Raw genomic sequence first — 23780 nt, 5'->3', positions numbered from 1 at the left:
CAGCAGGAAACCAGTCACCCTAAAAGCAGTGATGATAATGACCTCAGCTGTATTAATCACGATTTCTTGCCAGTAGTTGGCGAAGGAATGTCCATGTCTAAACCTCTTCATTTTCCTCACATCCTCACTCTCCCATGAGTTCAGGAAGTAAAAACAGTAATTTAAATCAGAAATGAGTGGCGTATCCCACACTAATACTGTGCTTATCCTGTCTGATTTGGGGCTTTTATCTCCCTCCGCACACAGCTGGCTTCGGTTAAACGTCCCACGTCAGAGCTCTGGGGTGCTGGGCAGTCATCGCCTGGCTGGGCAGGATGGGGCTCCCCTGAACAGCACTGGGGCTCCTGAACTCCTCACGGGGTGGCTTCGCTCTCTCCTTCTAAGCTGTAATTGATTTTCAGGCAAATGTGTTTTCAGCAACCATAGCAAAAGGAGGGAGAGAGAAAGCATTTGTTTCCCTGGGGCTCCTGCGCAGCCTTTTCTGCCCTTCAGCCTGCAGGGGTGAGCCTGCCAGCTCCTGCCTGTCCTTGGCCGTGCCGTGTCCCGCCTGTCCTTCGGTGACTTGTGTAGGGCTGAAACCCAGCCGGGATGGGATGTGGGGGAAGTGGGGCTCGCAGGGCGGCTTTCCGGGGGCTGCAGGGTTTCTGCAGCCGGCAGCACTTGTCACCTCTGCGGGGGATTGCCAGGGGGTGGCACTGCAGAGACTGATGCCAGCCAGGGAAAAAGCATGGATAGAACATCGGGGAGGCAGAGTGGTGGGTGCAGGGACTGGCTGGGGAGGCTGGGGTCCTGTTTCGGCTGCCATCCCCCTGAATGCAGAGAGCCCTCCTTGCTGCTGTGGGGCATGGGAACCCCTTCAATTAGCAACGGGGAGGGACAAAAGAGAGGGTAAAAAAGACGCAAAACTTCACTATGAAGTGGAGAGAAAGTTTTCCAGCTTGCACAGAGCCCGCTTTGGGATAGGAGGGGTAAAAACCCAAGGGAGCTCCCACATCCAAGCTGCCATCCCAAGCTCTGCGGCTGGCAAACTCACACATTACCCTGGGCAAATGAGTCTGGGCGCTCCCAAACAGCCTCACGTTGTGAATCCGCTCAGCTCTGGAACTAATTACACGGTGAGGCAGACAAGCAATGTATTTTGATACCTAAGAAAGCATTGTAAACCTCCTGACCACTGCGGCAGAAAACACTGCTGCGCTCAGGAAATTGGGCTCTTGCCCTCGCCTGGGCCTGGCTCTCCTGCACGCCGGGTCACGCGAGATGTGCAATTAGCCATTACATGGTCACCAGGGACTACCTGTGCTGCACATCTGACCCCTAGGACCACAGTCAGCACATTTTCCTACATTCCTCCAAATAAGTCCTTTTTTTCCCCAGCTATTTCATTAATAAAAACTATGCAGACTACTATTCTTTCTCCCCAGATCTTCCAACAGACCAGGACACAGCAGAGGCACATACACAGGAACATCAATGCCATTCTCATGGGAACCTCAGACAAGACCAGAATGGCTCCATGATATGGGGACACTTTTCCTGTTACGGGATAAAAAACTGGGGGATGATTTCTGATAGACCTGATTCCTGGACAGACCCAACAAGTGCAGAAGAAGCCACCATGACACAGTGGGCTGTTGGGTGTCAGAAGAGGCAGGTCCCTCCAGACAGTGCTGCCCTCCCACTGTGCTGGAACAGAGCAGCCAAGCCTGCAGCATTGCTGAAAGGTGGGGAAATACTTCCCAGACCTAAGCCGTGCCACATAACCAGTCAGACCATCAATGTGCTGGGAACACGCTTGCTGAAAAACACAAAAGAGAAGGAAAAACCAGGATATGCCACGGAAAGACAGGGACGAGTGGCAGGAGAGCTTGGAGCAGCAGCTGCCGTGCGGGACTAAGGCTCAGCACCGTGCCAGCAGAGCAGGACACATCTGCCCAGCGAGTGATTTCGTTTACTTCGGTGGAGTTAGGCCAGGAATGGACTTGGCCCCGGCATGTCTGAGGGTTATTGTATCTGCATTCCCCGATGCATATACTGTCGAGATGTATTAACTTCCTTAAATGTACCAGTAAAACAACCTCTTATGATACACTTTAATGAACTTGTACAGTAGCCAACAAATTGTGCATCATATAAAACCCATTCGGCCTTATAGACTCTCTGGCTATTTTGTAATAACTGCAATTTGCTGCTTCTGAAGCAAGATAACCAAGGGTTGAGAAGTCAGGCTCTGCAGCAACCTAAATATTTGATTTGGGGGGGAGTGGGTGGGAGAAGGAAGAAAGGGGCCTCTGGGAGCTATTTATGGGGTCAAAATAACATGAGACCTGCTCTTCTCGTAGCATTTCCACCATCAAGGAAATGAAATACTGTGAGAAGACCAGCACTTGCATTATTTTGGCCCCATAAATGGCTCCCTGAGGCTTTCACAAGCCCGTGAAAAACAAACACAAATACAAATAAATGCTAATACTGGAAACGTAAATACTAAAACCTGCCTATGTCCCTGGAGGAAGCAACTCGACGTCCTGACTGCCTTAAAAACAACAACAACAAAATAAGAGACGAAGGAGCAGGAACATCTGCTGAAGCCATGAGGAGGAAAGTCACTTCAGGGGAGCTGGGAACAGCCCTGCCTGTTGATGGTAACAGTAATGGGCACCGCTGGCATCACCCAGAGTCCCAGAGTAACAGAGATTTTCAGGGCACACGCACTTTCTGCCGTGGTGAAGGCAGCAGCAGTTAAAATCCTTGTTGCTGCTGGTGTGGGGAGGAGTGGCCATTGAGAGCGAAGAGGGAAGGTGGCATGGTGAGCACCCGGCCAAGTCCCCAGCCTGGCCAGTGGGCAGCCACCTCCTCCCATGGCCTTGCAGCATCCAGCATGCTCGGGGGCTGTGGAAACACTGACACTGCTCAGACAGCAACGGGGCATTAAAGGTGTTGCAAAGCAAACACTGTCACTCTCTCCTTGCCATTACTTGCAGCGGGCCTGCCTGCAGACCAGCACCAGCACAGCGTTCCTGCGTGTGCACCTTGTTGCATGAGTAACTGAAAATGAAACTTCCCATGAAACACTTCTCCCTGCTGGTATTCCCAAACACCATGCTGCAGTCTGATGGCCCTGAGCCTTGTACTGCTGCCCAAGCCACTCTATTCTCCCTGAGGTGGCTGCCAAAGTGGAGAGGAGGAGGAAGATAATGAGGAGGATCTGCTCTGGGGACAGCCCAGGGCCCTCAGGTCTGGGGGAGCGGTGCCGTCCCCTGACCAGGGCTTCACCCTCAATTCCAGAAAGCTCCAGGAACTGTCAAAGGACCCCATCAAATCCAGAAAGGTACAAAGCCCTGCCAAGCTTAAATGTGAAACCATTTTATAGGGTGCATTAATTCAATGCCTGAAGAAAATCTATATAGTCCTCTTTTGCCCGGAACACTCATAAATTATGCTGCCTTTTTTATTCGTGCTCTCTCTGTAGTGGTCCACTTGAAGCCGTGGTATCTCCTTTATGTCTACTCAAAAATCTCATCTCCAGTGCATTATTTCTTCTAATGGTTTTTCCTTTCTCTCTGTTTGCTTTCCCCTGTTAAGCACAGTTTCAAAATATCCTCCAAAATCATTTGCTGGAAGAGCTGACCCTTTCCTCTTACCTAGGAAAGGGCTGCCCAGGCTCCCGCACAGCCCAGCGGAGCCGCAGCCGGGATAAATGATACAATGACAGCAGCCTGATGTGTCAGGGCAGCGGGGAAGCGGCAGCAACTCTGAATACAAGAATTATTCTTCATCATCTCAAACTGTCACAACACATTACCCTCAAAGCCGCGGCTCGCTGAAGGAGTGACCCTGGACTGAATGGGAGAGTGCTCGGGGAAAGAACTAATTGTAGCCTCTTTTCACACGTCAGTCACTTTTCACAGCACCAAGCCTTTCAAGCTCAACTAATGTCAAGTTCCCTTTTCCTTTTGCTGGGCTGAGTATTTCTGATTTTTAAGGATGGCATTTTTAAAGGAACAAGGTCTCTGGCAAGGGATGAGGCCAGGGAGGGGAGGGGAGGAAGCGTCGGAGTGAGCACACATCAGAAAGTCCATCAGATGCCTGAAGACTCGTTAGGAATTAGACAATTAACAAGTAGGAATGCAGGAAGTGGGGTAATGGCCAGCAGGGCTTGAATCTCCTCGATTTCATTTCTGTCATTCACTGCAATTGTTTTGGGGAACTTTTTGGGCTCCACCATGTGCCAAGGGGGCTGTGAGTGCAGGAATGTGCTTGCCCCCTCCCTGAAGTTAGGATACAAGATGGGCATTTTCCAGCAGTATGGAAAAGAAATGAGGTGTTTCTTGCTAAAACCACCTCTCTTGGGCCATGAGCAGTTTTTGAATGAACAGCTAAAAGGCCAAAATTAGAGCTTCATTTTAAAATCAAAGATAATTTCCTTCATTCGGAGGAGAAGTGAGAAGACTCCCTGCAGACTGAGCTCTCAGAGTTAACAGCCTGGTCGGTGTTCCTGGGCACGCAAACGTAAGGGCCCTTCATAGCTTCTTGTCTTTAACCAAAATCATAACATATTCTGCATCAAGGACTATTTTTTTACCCTTACATTTGCACAATGCCTATCATAGGGGACTCGCAGGACTGCTGGGGCTTCCGAGTGTTACTTATTAACTGCAGTGAATAATGATTATGTAGCTTCTGCCATCTGGATTCTCATTCAAAAGGATCCTATATAAAGTGAACACTAAAAGGCAATTTGTATTAACACAGTGGAAGTCTTGAGGATCTCTTAAACTGTCTGTAATTTACACAACGCTCCCCTGTGAATGGATTAGTTAAACATTTTTATTTTACTGACTGCTGCCAAAGGGAGTGGGACATGCTCCCCGGAGGAGCTCACACCGGCCTCCAACACACAGCTTCCGCTCCCCTGTACACCGACACGTACTTATACACGTAAGCTCTCCATCTTCCAGTGTTTAGACAACATCCCAAACTCAGCTGGATGCTTTTGGCTCTATTTCTGCAGGAACATTTACTACGAACATCATAACTGGTCCCCACGGGAGCCGGTGCCGCTGCCTGGGACACGCATGGTGCAGCCCAAGGCAGAAGAGGGCTCAAAAGCTTATGTGAAGTTGTAAACCAAACCGGGATACAGAAATACTGTCCCTAACACAAAGGCTTGGAAATTGCATTGCATTACTGCAGTTGTAGGTTTTTCTTGAGTACTCCTTTTTCTTTTAATGAAATGCAATTATGCTAACGAAGGAGCTCTAATTATTAATCCATCTCCACCACCCTTGGTTGTTGCTCTGAGGCAAGGACCTGCGGAGCTGGCTCCTGCCCCACTGGACCAGGGACTTGCCAGTGTTGAGGGCAGAGGGGGGCACTGCACCCAGGGGGAACCTGTACGTTTGGGACTGGGATAAGCAAATCCTGTTAATATTAAATTGTAGTGAAATGAAAGCAGTACGAACTCATTAAAGCTCTTAATTTTCCAAGCTCCTTTTAATTTGAGATGGCTGAACAGAAATTTCTGGGCAAATGCAGTTTAACATTGCTCCTTTCCAATGGGAGCACAGACAGAAAGTCAGTTCCCAGCTTTACATATTACTACAGTGTTAACAAGTTTGTCTGATTATGATAATGCTTAAAAGTCAATTAAACGTGCTCTCTGCCCCAAGCCCCGTGCCCTGCTCCTGCAGAAGCCATTAACCTGTGCCAGTACTCCCCATGGTCCAGCAACCAGCACAGGCAGCTACAGGGACCCATTTCCTGTGACGCTTTGGGTGGCTGTGATAGATGTGCTCCTAAAGAATGTTTCTTTCACCTTTTTTCTTTTAACCCAGCAGTTTGAAAAAAGAGATATTAAACTGTATGCCAAAAAGGAAATAACCCAACAGCATCTGAACACTGAAAACAATCACCGTATTAGAACTGTTTCATCCTGCTGCAACCTGAAAGATGTTGAGACACCACAAAAGCACCTACATTAAATTTGCAAAGTGAAAAAGACTGGCAAATGCTGCCTGAACAGCTTCTCTGAAATCAGAATTCAGTGGCCTATGTAAAATATTAGTTACTGTCAAACTATCTTACAATAACTCTAATGCTGAATCCACATAGAGTTCTTCAGTGCCATGCACTTGGAGATGAAACCTGGCATGTTGGAAAAAAGGTGGCAGGATGTAGTAAGGAGATGAGGAGGTACAAGAGGAGGGGATAACCAGGGGAATGAAGACTGAGCCTTCTGAACATCAGAGCACCTCTGAGACTGCAAATTTCATTTCTAGTGCCTTATTTCAGTGCGAAGATGCCAAACAACTAACACTGAAATGTCCCCCGTTATGAAATGGGGAGAACATCTGAACTTACATAAATGTCTGGGTATACTTCAGGCACAAAGAGATTGTTGAGATACGGACAAAATGTCATGCATGAACTTCTAAAGAATTTTGTCTACCGAAAAAAAAGGAAGAGAAAAAGAAAAGCAGCTTGTTTTTTCCTTTAAAAAGAGAACCTGAAAAGCTCCATACAACTCGAGCCCATGGAGTAGGAGACCCAAGACTTTGGCATCTTGCCAGACTTGACTCTGAGCGTTTTATGGAAGGTTAAAAGTGCACTAGATAAAGGACTAGCATTTAGAGGGAGAATATTCTTCACGATAGGCACTTTCACAATGACTCCAGTGCTTTTAAAAAATAATCTCAAGTTTCCTAGAGCTCTATATTTTGTAAAGAGGTTTAGGATGTTTTCCTACCTAAATGGCACTTCAGAAGGATGAGTTGCCGATTTTAGTCAGTATATGAAATTTCAAAAGCTAGAACAGTCAAATGCTTACAGAAAACAATTTCCATAGCCCATCCACACCATGTAAGCCTATGAGTCCTGTGCAAGATTTCCACAAGAGTTTTTAAAATGAATATGCAGATACATTTATTTGGGTTTAAAGGAATTCTCTCTTATCCGTCTTGAAAGTTTCAGTATGTTGCTACTATAAAATCCTATAACGTACCTTGTGTGCAATACCCAGTGTGTACACAAGTTTTCTAATGTACTGAGGCAGAATTATCTTGTATCTTCAGTTACGCAAGCAGCACATCTGTGTATATCAGACCAAAAGCATTTGCAGAGAAAACACTGTATTCAAATTCCTGGGTTCGGTCTCTCATTCCCAGGGTTATGGGAATGCCTCAGATTGCTCAACAGTGACCCCGCTGTCAGCCTCCAACTCCACAAGGGAAATTCAATGCAATCTGCATGTTCACAACACCTACCAGCTCTGTCCCCTATACCCTCTGGACTCTTTGGTTCTTGCTTGGCAACGCTCCTACTCTTGAAACCACGACACTTCTATCCAGAGCAGGTCTGGACCACACGTGTCGATCTAAGCATCCCTCTTCCCACCAGAGCTGGAGTTACTTGAGATCTCAGGGCTGAGGGGTCCTATCTCAAAGGTGGCTGCAGCAAAGCCACTGCACAGGAGTGTGATGATCGGGAGCACTCAGGGAGTGCTGCAGGTTCCTCCTCCTCCCCCAGATTCTGCCAAACAGCCCCAGAAAAAAAGCTGGGAATGGAAAAACTGCCTGAAGATCAAAACCACAAACCCAGTGATGACCCAGTCTGGGCAGCACCTCACCAATACGCTCAATGGGGGATTTCAAACACTCCTGACCCTACGAACTTCAGCAGTTTCATGCCTAAGACCTACTTTTCCCCTTTCTTGTGATGCTACCTTGGTTATCTGGCTTCCTTAATAGCCCTCACTTAGGAAGACAAGGCAACCCCAGGGGAGGACAACTTCTGTTCTGAGAATGTTCCTCTGTGTGCATCTTGCATATGTGCATTGTGTGCTTCTGACACAAACTGAGTTCATTTTAAAAGTATAATATTACAAAGCAAAGTAATCCTGGCACAACTTCTAGTACTTCTGACATGAAGTGGCCTTTCAGGCCAGTGAGGAAAGCTACTGAGAGGCTCTGGGCTGTCTCCCTAGTGCAGATTGATGCTGTGGAGGAAGCTAGAGAGGACTGGAATTTGGGATTGATTCAAAGGAAAAGTTAAAAGTTTGGGGGTAGCAGATGCTCAGCTGGTCCAAATCAGAAGAGTTTCATTGAAACTCACGAAATGATGTCACCACGGACTCAGCCTTGTCTGCTCATCTAAACAGTTCAAGGCTCTAGAGCTGGAAAAGCTCAGGTGGAGATCTAAGGCGCAGAGGTCTCCTTTCATTTCCCTGGCGCTGGTTTTCGTGTCGCTGAGAAACTCCAAATCCATCCAAATAATCCTAGTTCCAACTGCAACTTATTTGGCCTATTTAGTCAATTATTTTAAAAACTATGTTGCCATCGCTGCTTCAAGCAGACCAATTTTCTAAACACAGGACTAATTTTACAGAGCACTCAAAGCTCGCAGTAGTACTCTTAAAATCACATCTCTACCTAGATCATTAACTGAGCCTGGAAAAACAACAGGCTAACCTTGTGGGCTTGCTCTCTTGCAGGATTGCTTGAGGCTCTTAATACACTCTGTCTTATTTATATAGCTCCAAATTCTGATGTGAGACATAAATATGAAAGAGCCTTGATAAAAATGACATCAAAGCTTAATCTGGCCTCCTGTTAATGGAGCTGATCAACACAGCAGTTCTCAGGAAACCAGAAAGCAGCTGAAAAAAGTAAGTTCAACAGTTTAATTTTTAAAACTCGTATTTTAAAAATGGTTCCAAGTATTGATTCCAGTATACTTCGCCTTTTTAGTTACTCTTAAAAGCCCTGTCAAATGTGTGAATGAGCTGCAGCCTGTGGACAAGCACAGAGGATAACTCTTGTGTGAAATATAAAAGACCCAATGGCAAACCAAGGCATTCCTCTGGCCACATCCCATGTAAAAGGCAATTCCAATCATCTCAAGATGTGCAGATTATGCCTTGTACTTGGGCATCTGGCAGTGAAGTTAATGTAACTACTTGCTCCTCAGGTTGTGCTCTTTTGCTCACATTTTGCTCACATTTTGATGGGTGCCCAGCAATGTTTCCAAAAGAGAAATCAAAGAGACAACAGAATCCTGGCACAATATAATCTAAAGATTTTTTTGTTTTAAAGGGCGCAGACAGAAGTAGCCCTGAGTGAAGGCACAAAACCATGCTCAGATTTCAGGTTAGGTATCTGTTCCTGTACAGTTCACCTACCCGCTGCTGCCCCTGTGCCTGCAGATGAGGAGGAAGGCTGCTATGTTAATTTGTCTTTTGACTAACACCTCCAAATGTTGTTTCCACCCAACGATCTGGCCTTAGTGATGGAGTGCCCGATGGGAAAAGCTGCTCCGCATGTCATGTGAGAATAGATGGGAGATGCCATCCATGGGAATTCTGTGCTCTGCCTTAGGGGAAATCCAGCATAGCAACAAATCTGAGCATCCCCCCGCAGCGCACCACATGGCACTGCTTCCAGGCCCCCGAAATGGTACCTGGTTGGGGAACTGTCACCGTTTCCATCCCATGCACCTTGACCAGGGTTCTGCATGTGCTCACCATCCCCAGCCACCCGCGGCTCCTCACTCCCTTGCCGTGCCACCAAGCCAGAGTGGAGGGAATGGGGCAGGTCCTGGCTGTGGCCTTCCCAGAAAAACATCTTTGGAAACAGTCAGAGAAGTGATACTGACCTTTGTCTTTCACAACATCATCAGCTTTTGATGTAAACACAAGAGTTCATGTACTGAGAAAGTCACTGACCAAGGAAATAACAAATAAATGCCAAAACCAAATAAATGAAAAAAGATGGTATTTTAGCTGAGGGCTCTTTTTGGAAAATGGGCCTTGCATAGGAAAAGGCAGTAAACAGCTTATGTCCTAGAACTGCCATTTTACAGGGTGGGCAACTTCCTGGCATGGCAGGACGTGACACGCCACCAGCCAGCATCGGGCACTCCCAAATTCTGTATCTTTTCACAACAGCGAATGGGTGCTCAAAAAACTCATCCCCTTCCCACCTGTTTCTGTCTGCGTGGAAAACTAATTCCTTCCTCCCTGGGATGCGGGACAGGCTGCGGGGAAGCTGCTCCTGCCTGTGATGGGAAATGCCTTGGAGAAATCTCAGAGGCTCTCGCTAATGCCTGAGGAACAGGGAGCAAAGACTAAAAGGCAGCTAGCAACGAAAGCGCGCCACATTGTCTGAAGCAACAGGAGTGAAATGCAGAATACAAACAACAGAAGTGGGGGAAAAGCTATTTACGTGTTTCAGAAGTTACTCTTTTTCTAAACTAGCTCACACGTTACACCAAGCATGTAATACCAGTGATGTCATTTAAGAGAGCACCAGCAGAAACACAGCAAAAAGGAGTTGGTCTATTACCTTTATGTCTTTCTGTTTTACCTTTTTCATTCCCCCTGAACACAGGACATTTACCCAGCACCATTTTCACAGACAGAATACACCTCTGGAGATTTCAACTCCTTGCATGAATCTCTGCAGGGGTCCTGAACACCTTCCACTTCTGCTGGGACAGCAGCAGAGATGGTTTCTCCATTTGCAGGACGCTTCCAACCAATCTGTCATTTTTCTTACTCTTAGTTTCCTTTGTCAGCCGACTGTGCACACAATATTGAGCAATAATAAACAGAGGAGGATGAAAACTGCTGCAGCTTGAGGAGTGAGCTCAGGATATGATTCCTCCTCACCGGATGCCTGGAAGATGTCACTGAAATTCTCTCTCCCTTAGTGCAACCCTTGTGGAGCCAATATGAACTCTCAGCAAAGTGCTTAAAACCCCATTATTTATAATAACTGTTAAATGATGAGACATTGTTTACCCAGATCGCAAGATAAATTCTCACTTACAGAATGCTTGCCTGACTGTCCTGAAAGTCATCTGGTTTTTATTTAAATGCAAAATGTAATTAGGCTCCCAATAACACAGCAGAAGAATTCAATAAGATAGGGCTTTTCACTTAGAGTTTAATATTAACATTTTCCCATAAATGTTAATGAATAAAAGTCTACTGTTTTATATATTATCCATGGTGGGGAGACAGCAGGCTAGGAATGGAAGGAAAGCTAATATTTTCATACCAGAAATTATGATATATACCTCAAGGAGAACTAACTATTCCCAGCATTGCTTGGGGACCTGGCGACAACACTACTTCCTCCTGGGGCAGCCACTAGATCTGGTCCCACAGAACATGCTCCAGGGAGTCTTCCTCCCCATCAATCAGATCCTTCCCCAGCCAAAACCCCATTTCTTTTTTCTTCTTTCCTTTTCTCCTGTGGTCTCTCCCCATTTCCCACTTTATGCCTGACCATCTCCTCTAGATACACTACGAGCACCAGATAGCTCACAACATCACTGTTAAGGATGCAGCCCTAAGCCCTGATGTTCTTAGACTCCACTATGGATAGCAAAGCTAGATTACCAGAAAAATCAGGTTACTATTTGTCTGATATTCTGTTAGAGAAATGTGTGGGAGTGATGAGAGGTGATGGCAGGGCTGCAGACTACAGTGTGACGATAGGAAATGATAGGGCCTCTGAACAGATAGGAAAAGGCCCTTGGAGTTGGTGGAGGTGGCACTTTGTGAGTCCACTGAGAGACTTGTGCCTCTTGATGCTGAAGCATAAGGAGCAGATCCCGTGGTGGAAGAGGGGCCTCTGCGGCTGAGAGAACTGAAAGCTGCAGGGCCAGAGGGTTGGCTCACACTGGAACATTTTAATTGTTTTAGCTTTTGACCTTCCATTTATTGCGAGGGGATTTGCTGTGTTAATGCTTGTTTTGCTGTTTGGTGACTCATACTTCATCGTATCTCTCTAATCAGAAGTGTTCATTTAACAGTTCGACTGCTTAACAATTTAGTACATAAATGGGTTTCCATTCTACAGCCTCCTCTCCTGTTTCCCCTGGTGAGGGAAATGCATAGTTTATGAGAGCTTTGCAATGACTTGGGCCATGGCCCTTTCACAATCCAGGGAATGGTAGATGCCCTCGGCATCAGCCTGATGTTAATGCTTTGCACAGGCAGGAAGGGGAGCCGGCAAATTGGCCTCACGTCATTTTAAGATAATGAAAGGCTCAAACTTTCAAAGAGTTGATGCAAGACATGCAGAAGAACTGTAGCATGCAGAAACAGCAGCAGTGTCAGCCTAGCCAACAGGGACACAGCGGGACACATCAGCCTAGACACAGTGGGAGCCCGGGGTGGGAGCGGAATGGTGGCACCCTCTCTGGTCACAGACCCTCCTTCACCTCCACCATGACCTGAGATGCAGCTCGTCCTTACCATGAGGGTCCCAGGGGTTACCTAAGGCTGCACAGAGATTTCAGGGCACGCTGGCCTCCCCGGGGCTCAGATGGCAAAGCTGGAGCAGACCCTGAGGGACACAAGGGCAGCAGCAGAGCTGAGCAAAGACTCACGCCTTCCCCCAGCTAAGCCAGGCTTTAGGAGCAAGCGCCAGCCAATGCTGCAGACACCTAAAATCACTCCTGAAAAATCAACAAAATACTGCAGGGCTCTCTGGGGCTGCTGGGCTTGGGAGGAGGGACAGGAACTGTCTTGTCTTTATTCTGCCACCACCTCAGCAGCTGCAACAAGTTTTGGCTCACAAAACAGCCATAAAAATACCAGTCCTGGTTGAAATGCTGCGAGATGAGGGCTCTTACACTTACTAAGAGAGATATGATTGCTGTAAGTCGTATTCTACATAAAAATACCATGCAAAAACTCCTAAAAGGCATAACAAGGAAATTATAGGAACTAGAGATAGAAAAACTATGTAGTCTCCTAGACTCCTGCACCCTGCTCAGTGCAGAACTGCTCAGTGTGGGGCAGGCTTCAGAACTTGGACTTAAAGAGAAGATTTAATAAACACTGAGAAATGTTTCTAAATATTTAGAAAAGCCAAAATAACAGATTTCCAAGCCAAGCTGTACAAACAGAAAATGAATTTAGAAAACTGTTAAAAATCAACAGCTTTTGCATGCACCAAAATATAGTCCTTTGAATAGCAAGCATCACCTCACAGGCATGACACTGCAAACAGAGCTGTAAGGATGCTCAGTCCTTTGCAGAATCAGGCCTAAATGTATACCTACCGTGGCTTTCCTCTTGTTCCCCTTGAAATCAATAGCAGAAGCCTCAGTGATGCAAACAGCTTAATGCTTTAGGAGGTACTCAGCAGAACAGGCAAATGTGAGCAAAGCTAAGCTTGACAGAATGGAGCTTTACATTTTCCTGTGAAATACTGGAGTATTGCAGTAAGAAAATTAATTTGCTTAATCATTAGGAGGAAAAACCACAAACCAAAGCAAAGCAAACCAAAATCTAACGGAGGAGCAAATCTCTAAAAGGTACTGTTTCTCTGCTAACTACTTTGAGACAAAGCACTGGAAGAAAAACGTCCAGTTCCAATAATGTCATAACCCGATTATAGCACAGAAGACCTAAAACACTTGCAGAACAATGAGTAAGAAATTAAGTTTTAAATTGAGTGCTGGCCCTATCTTGTGTCACTTCTTTATATTCTAGTAGAAAGGACACTGCTGAGCTCATTTCATATACAGCAGTGCAAGATGCCGGGATGCAGACATCATTTAGTCATCTCATATATGTTTCTCCCCATTTCTTTCTCCAGGAGGAATGACAAATCTAGAAATGTGACTGCACTTTGTTTTATTATGATATTGATTTTTCTGCAAAGGGAAAGTGCATTTATCCCCCAGGTCTGTGTGCTGGCAAGAAAGGGTTAACAAAATGTTTATCACAAAGCTGGCTTCAGAGTTGAAAGTAATGTGATCAGTAATGAATTTTGTGTTACATTAGGTTGTATAAATGGACAGACAAGCGCAGACAACAAGTGGCCAGGAGTCGGGGCTAATCTAATGATGTAAAAATAGAGACAGCACCAATTATACTTGGGGCCAGCTCAGAGCTCCTGCAGGGACTGCAAATGAATAGGTACAAATCAAATTACTGACTAATAGACGCACTACAAGAGAGGGCAGTCAATGCTAAATACATTAGGGCCTTGTGACCTCTCTGCTCTGAACAGCAGAATCCTAAATTTGACTTTAAAAAAAAGAAAATCAAAGAAACTCTTGTTCCTTTAAGGAGAGAAATAGAACAATGTTATATGTGAAATGATTTGAGACACTTACATGTTTTTTGGTTTGTTCCCCTATTATGTACATAACCCTTTGAAAGCTGACAGAGAGTTTGCTTTTAGAACAAGGAGAAATATTCTTTGTGCAAAAGTTAAGACCTGATAACAATACAGTTATGTTACATACCAAAACATTTCAAAGCCATGTGCCTCTTTGTGGTGATGTTTTTTACTGCTACTTCACCGGCTGTGTCTGTATCAAAAATAAAATAGTTCTTAAAAAAAAAGCCTTGGATTAAAAGTAAGAAAAAGAAAAGGAATCTCCCCACACCACAACTGATAATAAGCAAATGCAGTTGATCAACTTGTTATCAAATGGCAGAAAGTCAGAGTTGTCTTATGGTGTCAGCGTTCCCTTTAGTAACAGCAGTAGACTTTTTCTACAAACAGGAACAAATCTAAATTCACACCAGAAACACTTGTGGTATCAGCATTCACCCTGCAACCCTGCTCCCTTCAATAACGGATGACCTGGAAGAAATTCCGAAAACCCCCAGGGCTGGTGGCAAGCTGGATTTGGAGACCTGGGAAGTTGAAAATGCCCTTGTTGGCCCTGGCAGGGCTGCTCCAGGGACACCGGCTTGGGCAGGAGCAAGCGAGAAGCTGCCCAGGGCAGCTTCACTGTTGTTGCACGTGAGAAATAACTAATAAACCCATGTTAAAATGCGTCCAGTGCAAATGCTGCTCTTCTCACCCAGCACTTCAAAAATGGTGGCTCCTAAAGAGCTCTGAATTTTTAGCTGTTTTTTTCAAACAAGGCTCATCCAAAGAAATCTTTTGTAGGAAGAACTGCATCGAGCTCTTAGACTTTATTTGAGGGGGTAATTTAATCTCTGACCCTGGGATGAATATCCTGAAAGTTCAAAGGCTGCTTTTAGCATCAGTGTTATTTGATACACCAGTGTGTTTGCTGCCCAAGCTGATTGTGCATTGAACCTATGCAGAAATCTTATTGCAGAAATGCTCTTAAGAGGGAAAATCAATTGTTCTGTGTTCCTGTACCCCATGTGCAAGTGAGGATTAAGACCAACTGAGGAGAGGGAAGGGAAAATTACCTTGGAAAAAATTAAAAGGAAAAGGAAGGAAAAAAGGAAAGATACGAGGGAAAAAGAGAGGGAGAGGTATTGATCAAAGCTCTAACTCTACACAGGGCTAATTCTATTCCTAAAAGTAAATGCACAGGTACACCTAACTCCAGGTGGCCGCTGCTCATTTCTGAACACAGCTTGTGACCACAGACACTCTCTTTTGGAAAAAGCCAGGAAGGATGCTCCTTACACGGGATCAGAGTGCAGGGAGCACGCTTCCCACCTCAAGCCAGGCATGTGACTTCATTTCTCCAAACCACAAAGATTTCAAAACCGACCCCTGCAAGGCTCAGAGGTGCCAAGACCCGAGTTAGGCTCAGGCTGGTGTAACCACTCGGCTTCGGCTGGGGGCGAGGATCCCAACTGCCTGAAGCACCAGTCCTGGGTTGCATGGAGGCTATTCCCTAACAGCATGTCTAATTAGCTCCACTTACTTACATCCCATTAATCAGGTTAAAGAGTTTGCTTCAACATAAAATCACAGAATAGTTAGGGTTGGAAAGGACCTTAAGATCATCTAGTTCCAACCCCCCCGTCATGCTCACATGAGCTTCCTTCATCCAGTTATGAGTTTGTTCATGAAATCTGGAAGGAATACAGATGTCTCCTTTGAGGGCCAGGTGCAGGGTGCTCTGTGCACCTCACTGCTGGGCCACTAGTCTTCCATGGATGTCAGACTTGGAGTTTTGGAAGAAAATAAGCCATACCTCTCTTTTTTTTTTTTTTTTACTGAAACTTCATAATGGACATTAAACACCTTGCTTTAAATTCATTAAACCTCATGGGTTGTATAAATCATAATGGTGCCCATCATTCCCTGCTCAGACCTACGGGGCTGGTTCTGAGATGTGGAATTTCAGGGGTCCTCTGCAGTTTTTAATATGGGCTCTTACTGCAAGTTCATGTGTTCCTGAGACAGGACAAATTATTTTGCTTCATAAACTGAAGTGTAAACTGAGCCCTCACAGGGCACTGGACTTCATGATGAATTAAAGAAAAGGACACATGCCCACGAAAAGCAGTTCTACTCTTGTACATCCACGGAACAGTTCCGCCATTCGCAAAATGCTGCAGCAATGTGCATTTGGGTGGGCTTTGTCAAGATAAATTAGATATGAATGTAAGTACAACATTCAGGCAGTCAAATTGTAACAGAGAAGATGCAGCAGATGGGCATGGACTGGAATCACACGCTGCAAGCACAGAAAGCCCCATCCTGCCCCTCCAGCGCTGCCCAGGCTCCAGCAGCTCTTTTTGGCAGAACTCCAAGGGGTCTAACAGTGGCAGCAGCACTTTTATCTCTAAAGGAAGTTTGCAGTATTGCCTATCCTGACAATATAACCTGAGCAGTGATGAGTACTTATTTATCTTATATATTGACAATTCTCCCTTGGAACCTGTCTGTTGTGTTAGTCTCCTAAAGAATAAATCTACCCTTCTGTCACTGTGCTATGTGCTTTACAGTAATAAACCTGAGAAAATGTAGAGAATGGGTTTTGATTTGGTAAATCATGTGAAAGCCAAGCCTGAAGCTGTGCCCGGATTTAACACCCAGCTAAACCCTTCACCCAGGCCAAAGGAAGGAGGAGAAGCTGGGATGAACTCCCAGGGTTGAGAGTATCTTTCCTCCTGGTGCTTCAGGTGCAGAGCTGAGAGTTTCGTGCTCACTGCTGCTGCCCTGGCGTCAGTAACTCCTTCCTGGGACTGACTGTCAGATCCACTGGTTTTTCCTCACGCCAGCCTACATCTTAAGTGGTTGTGACCAGGGGACTAACGACTTTGGGTCCCTGGGATGTACACAGACCTCTGTAGGAAGAGCCCACATCAGCATCACAGCTGCGGATGCCATCCTCAGCCCAGAGGGAACAGGCAGAGAGTGCAAGAGGAATCTGTCTCCCAGGCTTCAGCGTACATGGCACAGAAACAGGGGACAGCCACAGCAATAGTATCCTACTATTACATATATATGTATTTCAGAAAGCATCCCATCACTCAGACTGTAAAGCCTTGGTGCTCTGTTATAGACTAATTTTCAATATTATGCCTAGAAATGAGCAAAATACAAAGAAATGTACTTGTGGAAAGATTGCAGTATTTTTGGAGGGAAAGATTCCTAGCCTAGACTTCCAATGTTCTGCATGTCCAGTTTGAGTGGAATATGGTCAGAGATCTTTGTCTCCTGGAAGTACAGTTCCATAAATCACAATACTAGCTTTTACTCATTTATTATTTTTTTGCTTTGAAAATGCAATGAGAAGCTCCAGCACATCCTCAGAAACTAAACTGCAAATGTAAATATTGTAGCTGCTTGAAAACAAAGCTCTGCAAGCAAAAGAGGTCACCGACCACTAACGTTTTGTGAGTAGACCTTTCTTTTTCTTTTTTTCAGTGAGAGTTTGACAGAAACTGGAACAGCAAAAACATATTTTTGCATCTTTGCCAATTTACGCCTTCTTTGGAATGAAATGCGTATCTAGGCTGACAGCTTATGTACCACAGACTCCACTCAAGATAGACATGGGTCGTCTGGATAATTGGATAACAAGGAGGAAAGCTGGTTTCCCAATCAAGTCAACTAGCTGGATGACTGGAGTTATCATTTAGGTCACAAGGAAAGTAGATTTTTGGGGGGTCATTTTCCATACCTGGTTCTTCTCCCACCCAGTGTCCGACAGCCCTTGGCAACTAGTCAGAGGTGGAAAAGACCCATCAGCCCACCCAATTCCCCTTCCTTGCAAATGCCAGATTATTCCTCATGTTTTTAGCATCCTCCAGTTTGATTTTTCCTCTATAACCAATCTTTGGGTCATTTCTGCCTCTGCCTGTAGTCAGGCCCACCGAACCAGTGAGGTGCTGCCCACCCTGCTTTGCAATGCAACATAGTAGGTAAGAAACAAAGATACTGCAAATATCTTCTCCTCAAAGTGGTCTGTGTACCATGGGCATGTGTTTCCTCCACACTACTGCAGCATATCAGCCCTGATTACTATATAAATCTATGTGTCAGCTATGTCCTAACAGTTAAGGCATTAAAAGAATCTATTTATCTCTTGCCATTAAGTGCATGTCAGGACCAGTTGAGCACTTGATAAAGTCTCACTGGCCACCCTATTGCCCATTTTGTCTTTGTCCACACAGTGGGCCCAAGCACTGCACATACACATACCTTCACGTTCAGAGTTAGAAATTTTCATTAATTCATGTTTTAGTTTGCGTAAGACTTTGCAAGTTCCATTAAATCTCTGCAAAATGTATTTAAGGACTGAAGGCAATCCAAGAAGCTCAAACAGGAGTTAAAACTGCATAACATAAAGGCATGCGTAAGTTAAAATAAGTCATTTTAGGATTATTAGAGGGAGGTTTATAACTCGAAACTTCCCTAATTTTGAGTTCAATGCAGAAATACAAACACTGTCTCCGGGACCAGTACCAATATATTAATCAACTACCAACAAGCAAATGTACAGTGTTCTGTTCTGCTGAACTCTTTGCTATCATTTCATTGAGGTGAGGGGGCAGCAGAGAATCCAAGGAAGAAAACCGAATGTTTTTCCAAGATAATTCAGTTCAGGTTTGTTCAGATGGATGTGGTCTGAGTAAGTGAAAACTCTCCTACTTGGTATAAGCCAACAGACACACCTCTTCCTTGAAGCCAGGGTAATGTACCTCCAAACTTATCTTGCCCCATTTATTAAGCAGCAGGCAGATGCTAGCACTCTGCGGTGCGCAGGCTGACACATGCCTGGCTGGCAGCCTGCCGCGAGTGCAGCCACGCACGCTGCAGCGAGCAGCCGACTCCCCGGGCCAGTGCGGCTTCCCAGGTATCATCTGAGCAGGAGAGAACTTTTTATGGCCATCTGGTAAGGAGAAGAGCTCAAGAGCTGTTTGGGGATGGAAGTGGAAAGGGCATGGGAGTTCACAGCCTTATCACTAGGTTTTCTCTGCTGCACTGAGTCACCACATGCCCAAATCCCCAGAATATAAAGTGTGTTAGTGGTAGAGAGAGAGTTCTGCAATAGGCAGGAAAACACAGAGCGTAACGACAGCAAGAGGAGGGTAGTGGGATGGGGTGAGTTGGGTCAGTGCTCATGTTATTCAGTATTGCTACTTACATTTCCTGCTTTGAGATGGCACCTATCTTACACTCATTATGAAGATTTATGTGTCTGGAGTAAAAGCAAGGAGTAATCTCTTTGGATGAATGTTAGCTCAGTGATGGCATCTCTATGAACAGTTGCTTTCTGTCTTTACACCTGCAGTACTCTGAGCCTAATCTTACACCAAAGAATCTGGCACCCAGCTATCAGTAGGGTTTGGTGAAGATGGAAGGAAAATATAGACCTCTGTCCCTGACAAAGTCCTCGGTTTACAATAAAATACAATGTCAAGCCTCTGGGGCAGCCAGTCCCCTTAACTTGGCACATGTAGCTGGTTTCAGCTTTCAGGGAAGGTATTCCCCTCACCTTTCCGTGAATTTACACAGCCTGAGGGGTGCTGACCCATTATCGGAAGTGGATACCATCCCAAAGTTCACTCTGATCACAGAATGGGTCGATAAGTGATGAAATACGTGCCTTTTATGTTTCCACAGCCTGTTTTTCCACCTTCACAGCCCTTTGCAGACATAAGCTGCTTAAACTTCACACCAGCAATGTGAGGTGTGTCTATCCTCATTGCAGTGACTGGAGCACTGGAGTCATGGACATGTTAAGTGCTTGTCCAAGGCAACAAGTCGGTGAGAATTTGCACCAGATCTGTAACTGAGACCCATGCTTTGTGTTCTACCAACTCTTTCTGTTAATACCAGATCTTAAACCATCCCTTGGCTCCATCTTTTTCAAGACGGAAATCAGAGGAAAGACAGTTTGAAAGGTGACAAGTTGGGCTATGAAGGGTGTGTCTGCACCACTCAGGAGCTCGATTATTGCTATCTATACCTACATACAAGGGCATAAATTCTGCTTTGCAGCCTCCTCCTCCTGCAGACTGTGGACGGCAGCAGCAGTTTGGTGCCCTGCTGTGGGCTAGTCCTCAATAGTGACCTGCCCACAAAGCAGGGTGTTGAGCTATGACGGGAGAGTCCCAGGGCCTTCTCTAGGAGCAGGGAGGGCTCAGAGCAGCACAGGCCCTCAGCAGTACATCAGGGCACCAGCAAAAGGAAGCGACAGCTTCTGCTCTACACAGCCTTCCTGTAATGTCCATAGGTTGGCATTCCCATAGGTTTTTGTTAGAGCTTGTCCTTTTTTCCCTTCCCAGGCAAGTTGCCAGAAGAGTGACAAGCAAGTTGGCAGCTGATGTTAGAAGCCACCATTACTATTAACTGCTGGTCACAACACAAATGGTGCTTGGATCAAAGATGGGTCTAGCCCTTTTAGTGGAGGGTGCTTTTTGAAAGCAAGTTAAAATTAATGGAGACAATAAAACCACAATAACTGCTCTTTAGCATTTCTGAGCATCTCCTACCACTGGGCCCCTTCTGAGCAGCATAATCTCTAACGTGCCGTTCCATTTACTTAAAGCAGATGATATAATTTATCAATATAATGGACACTGATGACGATGGATTAATCTGGATTACAGAACCAGTGCTTCGTAGTGGCTCTATTCAGGACACAAAATGAGGATGTGTGTGATTATGACATTGTTTGGAGCAGGGTGTGTAAGGGCAGTAATCTGCACAGAGACTCAGATGCTTTTGAGTTGGCAGGGGAGTAGAGGACAGTCCTTGTCATAGCTACATGGTAAGGAAGCTTCAAGCACCAGTATCTTTTCTCAAGTTACTTTAGGCTTCTCAGAGTGTGTTTCTGTGATCTACTACTACTTTGTTTTTGTAAGTGACTTCTCTCACACTGAGATACCCAGAGAAGTTGATTAATCAGAGAGGTAAACAGAAAAGGAAAAGCAAAACTTAAAAAATTAAAAATCACCATTGGGTGAGATGTACGTGATCTCTGATCACACCTCTTCTTTGTACCTGTTCCTGATCCCACTATGTCCCTGCTGGGAGATTCGCACATCGCATCGGCCAGGCGCTCCCGAAGGCCCTCTTCAGTGTGCTCCATGGAAGACATGTGACGGAGACCGAAGTTCTCAGGCCAGCTCCCACACACCTCCAGCAAGGTCACACTCCGGTCGAAGGCACCTTCAACAAACAAAACAGGAGATGTTTGGGAGACCCTGGGACCAAGCTACTTCTATACATATTTATTGCACTGGAAAGAAAGAAGCTCTTTTGTTTTGAGCTCCTGAAAAGCTGATTTTAGCACAGTAGTTAAAATGTTGGTGTTAACAACACAGCAGGAGCGAGCAGAGCCCTAAACGCTACACAGCTTTGACCAAGCAGTTGTAAGCAAAAAGGTTAAATTGAAAATACTGACCCCAATTCTGGTCTCACACTAGTGAGAGTCAGGAAATCAGCATAATGACACTGATGTAAATGACATGTAATGTTAAAAACCTGTATATATGTTATTAAGTACATGCTAGACAACTAGAAATTATTTTTAAAGTTGACCTGTCTTTCACTGGGCTGCTCCAGAAGTACCTTTCTTCCCCCTTCTCATCTCAGACAATGGAAAAAACCAAGCCATTTAGTCTTTCCTAATGGGCACAAATTTTAGCGAAAATCCCTTTTTTGCTCTTGCGCAGAGAAGTAGAACAGTGTTTAGACTGGTGAGGAAGGGAGAGCTTGCCTTGTGTTTGAAGCATGTCTACTGAAGGGAAAAGCGAGCCCTTCTTTCAGTCTCAGGTACCTGTGGATTTTCTCTGTCCCTGCACTGTGAAGTTTTAGGTCAACCATAGGCTAGCAGAGACCCTTTCATCAGCAGTGCTTTACTGAAGATACTAGCTATTGTGACGGAGAGCACGTACCTACAAAAGATGCTTAAAATAATTCCTTAACTTGCAGTTATTACCTCATTCACAACAGGGTATGATGTTCTGCTGAATGCAAAGATTAGATTCTGAATTCAAGATCACTTCAAAGTACAAATTAAAATTATTCTACTTTATTATACAGCAAGTCTTCTGCGAAGGCTTACTTAAATCATTCCCACTTGGAACAAGATTACAGTTATGCTTTGTTGCTTCAAGCACATACCATTTACTCAACTATTAGGTAACTGAATATGCAGCATTTATTGTGCCTGGTTTCTGCCAGCCTACCGAGGGGAAAAAATGCAAATGCCAATGTTTCTCAAAGTTAAAAGTACATGAAACACGTCCTTGTTATCAGGCCTTTGGTTTTCCCCTTTGATCAGCCGTCAGAAACTATCTACACTTGTAGCCTGTGACTGTACAGCTTCACAGCACACTCCCTGCCACTGACAGGTGGTAATAGAAAGGGTGAGAGACCAAGCCCCGCGGCAGGCGTCCCTTCCTCTGATAACGTCCAAAGTACCGGGTGATAACCGTTAGTAAACACTCGCGCAGCCGGTTAATCCATACATCAGCAAAGAGGGGCAGATAATTTTGAACTCTAATGGCATGGACAAAAGCACCAGGGCTGGCATTCAGGGATTTATATGGGCTGCAATGGTGACTTCTGGCTCCTGAATTTCATCGGCGCGCACAACTTTGATTTATCTCTTTGCCTGGCTGCAGAGTAGATTCCTGGCACTAGAAAACCATCAACACTAAAATGGACCTCTACAAAATGGGACCGTGGCTCTTATGTGATACATGCACTTGAACTCTGGATGAATCCCAGTTTAAACTGAGAGGAGGAATAACCAAATATTTCAACTTTTAATAGGTCTTTGGATTTATAAGGTTACTCCAGTCTACTAATTTGTTTTAAAGCAAGGGTTCTTGAAGCTTGTTTGAGAAAATGCAGTGAGGAGGCAAAGTAATTTTGCTGATGTTTAAGTCCCTGCAACATTTCCATATTGTCAGCTATCCTAACTGCAGGAGGAAAAGCAAAATCTGGTCTTTTTTGAAGCCTCTTTTTTCAAGTCATCCTTCTGTGGTTTCATGCAACCCTGAGACCCCCACTCTGCACGTAACTCCAAGACCCCACCAATTTCAGTTGGTTTTGATGGGGCTGTTCATATACCCAGAGAGCTACTGGGGGAGGGCTTTTAAACCTGCATCCCAAAACGCCAGGGTGGCAGCCGGGAGGTGCTGAGCTCCCACAGGTTTACAGGGTTGTGCCAGAGATGAGAAATCTCTTCTTTTCTAGGGCCTGCCCTTATTCCGAAAGTGAGAAATGGGAGCATTTCTGCTCCTATAAGCAGACATATGAATAATAAGGCAAATGGCTTTTGAAGCCCTGCCAAGATGCCTGCATATGTGTACAGGGAGAAACTTCATAGAGCGCCAGTCTCTGGCTCCTGAGATACTTGAGTGAGAGCAAAGGAGACAAGTGCAGTGTTACCTCTGCAGTCAGGGCCAAGAGCTGCCAAAACTTCTCAGCAGCAATGTGTGAGGTTGCAAGTGTTAATGCAAATGCAGGTTAGAGGGATTAACTGCACAGAAAGTTTCCTCGTAAAAAACTGTGAGGCTCCCTTTTCACTCCTTCGCCATGGTAGGAGTTCACATCTGGCCATAACAT

At 45.3% G+C, this 23780-nt stretch overlaps 1 protein-coding gene across 1 annotated transcript in view; it reads right to left on the bottom strand.

Annotated features, from left to right (window-relative positions):
- Positions 1–23780, bottom strand: part of LOC104401769 (breast carcinoma-amplified sequence 3-like) — a 236739-nt gene that overhangs the window by 1723 nt on the left and 211236 nt on the right. The window contains exons 10-11 of the mRNA XM_010009454.1: positions 21204–21371; positions 14269–14334 (exon numbers count right to left, since the gene is read on the bottom strand). Coding sequence (XP_010007756.1) covers positions 14269–14334; positions 21204–21371 — 234 coding nt within the window. The remainder of the gene's footprint in view (positions 1–14268; positions 14335–21203; positions 21372–23780) is intronic.

The sequence above is a fragment of the Nestor notabilis genome, unplaced genomic scaffold, assembly GCF_000696875.1.
Source record: "Nestor notabilis isolate BGI_N333 unplaced genomic scaffold, ASM69687v1 scaffold8792, whole genome shotgun sequence".
Lineage (NCBI taxonomy): Eukaryota > Metazoa > Chordata > Aves > Psittaciformes > Psittacidae > Nestor > Nestor notabilis.
Note: the sequence above shows the minus strand (reverse complement) of the source record. Positions and strands in the feature narration are given on the sequence as shown.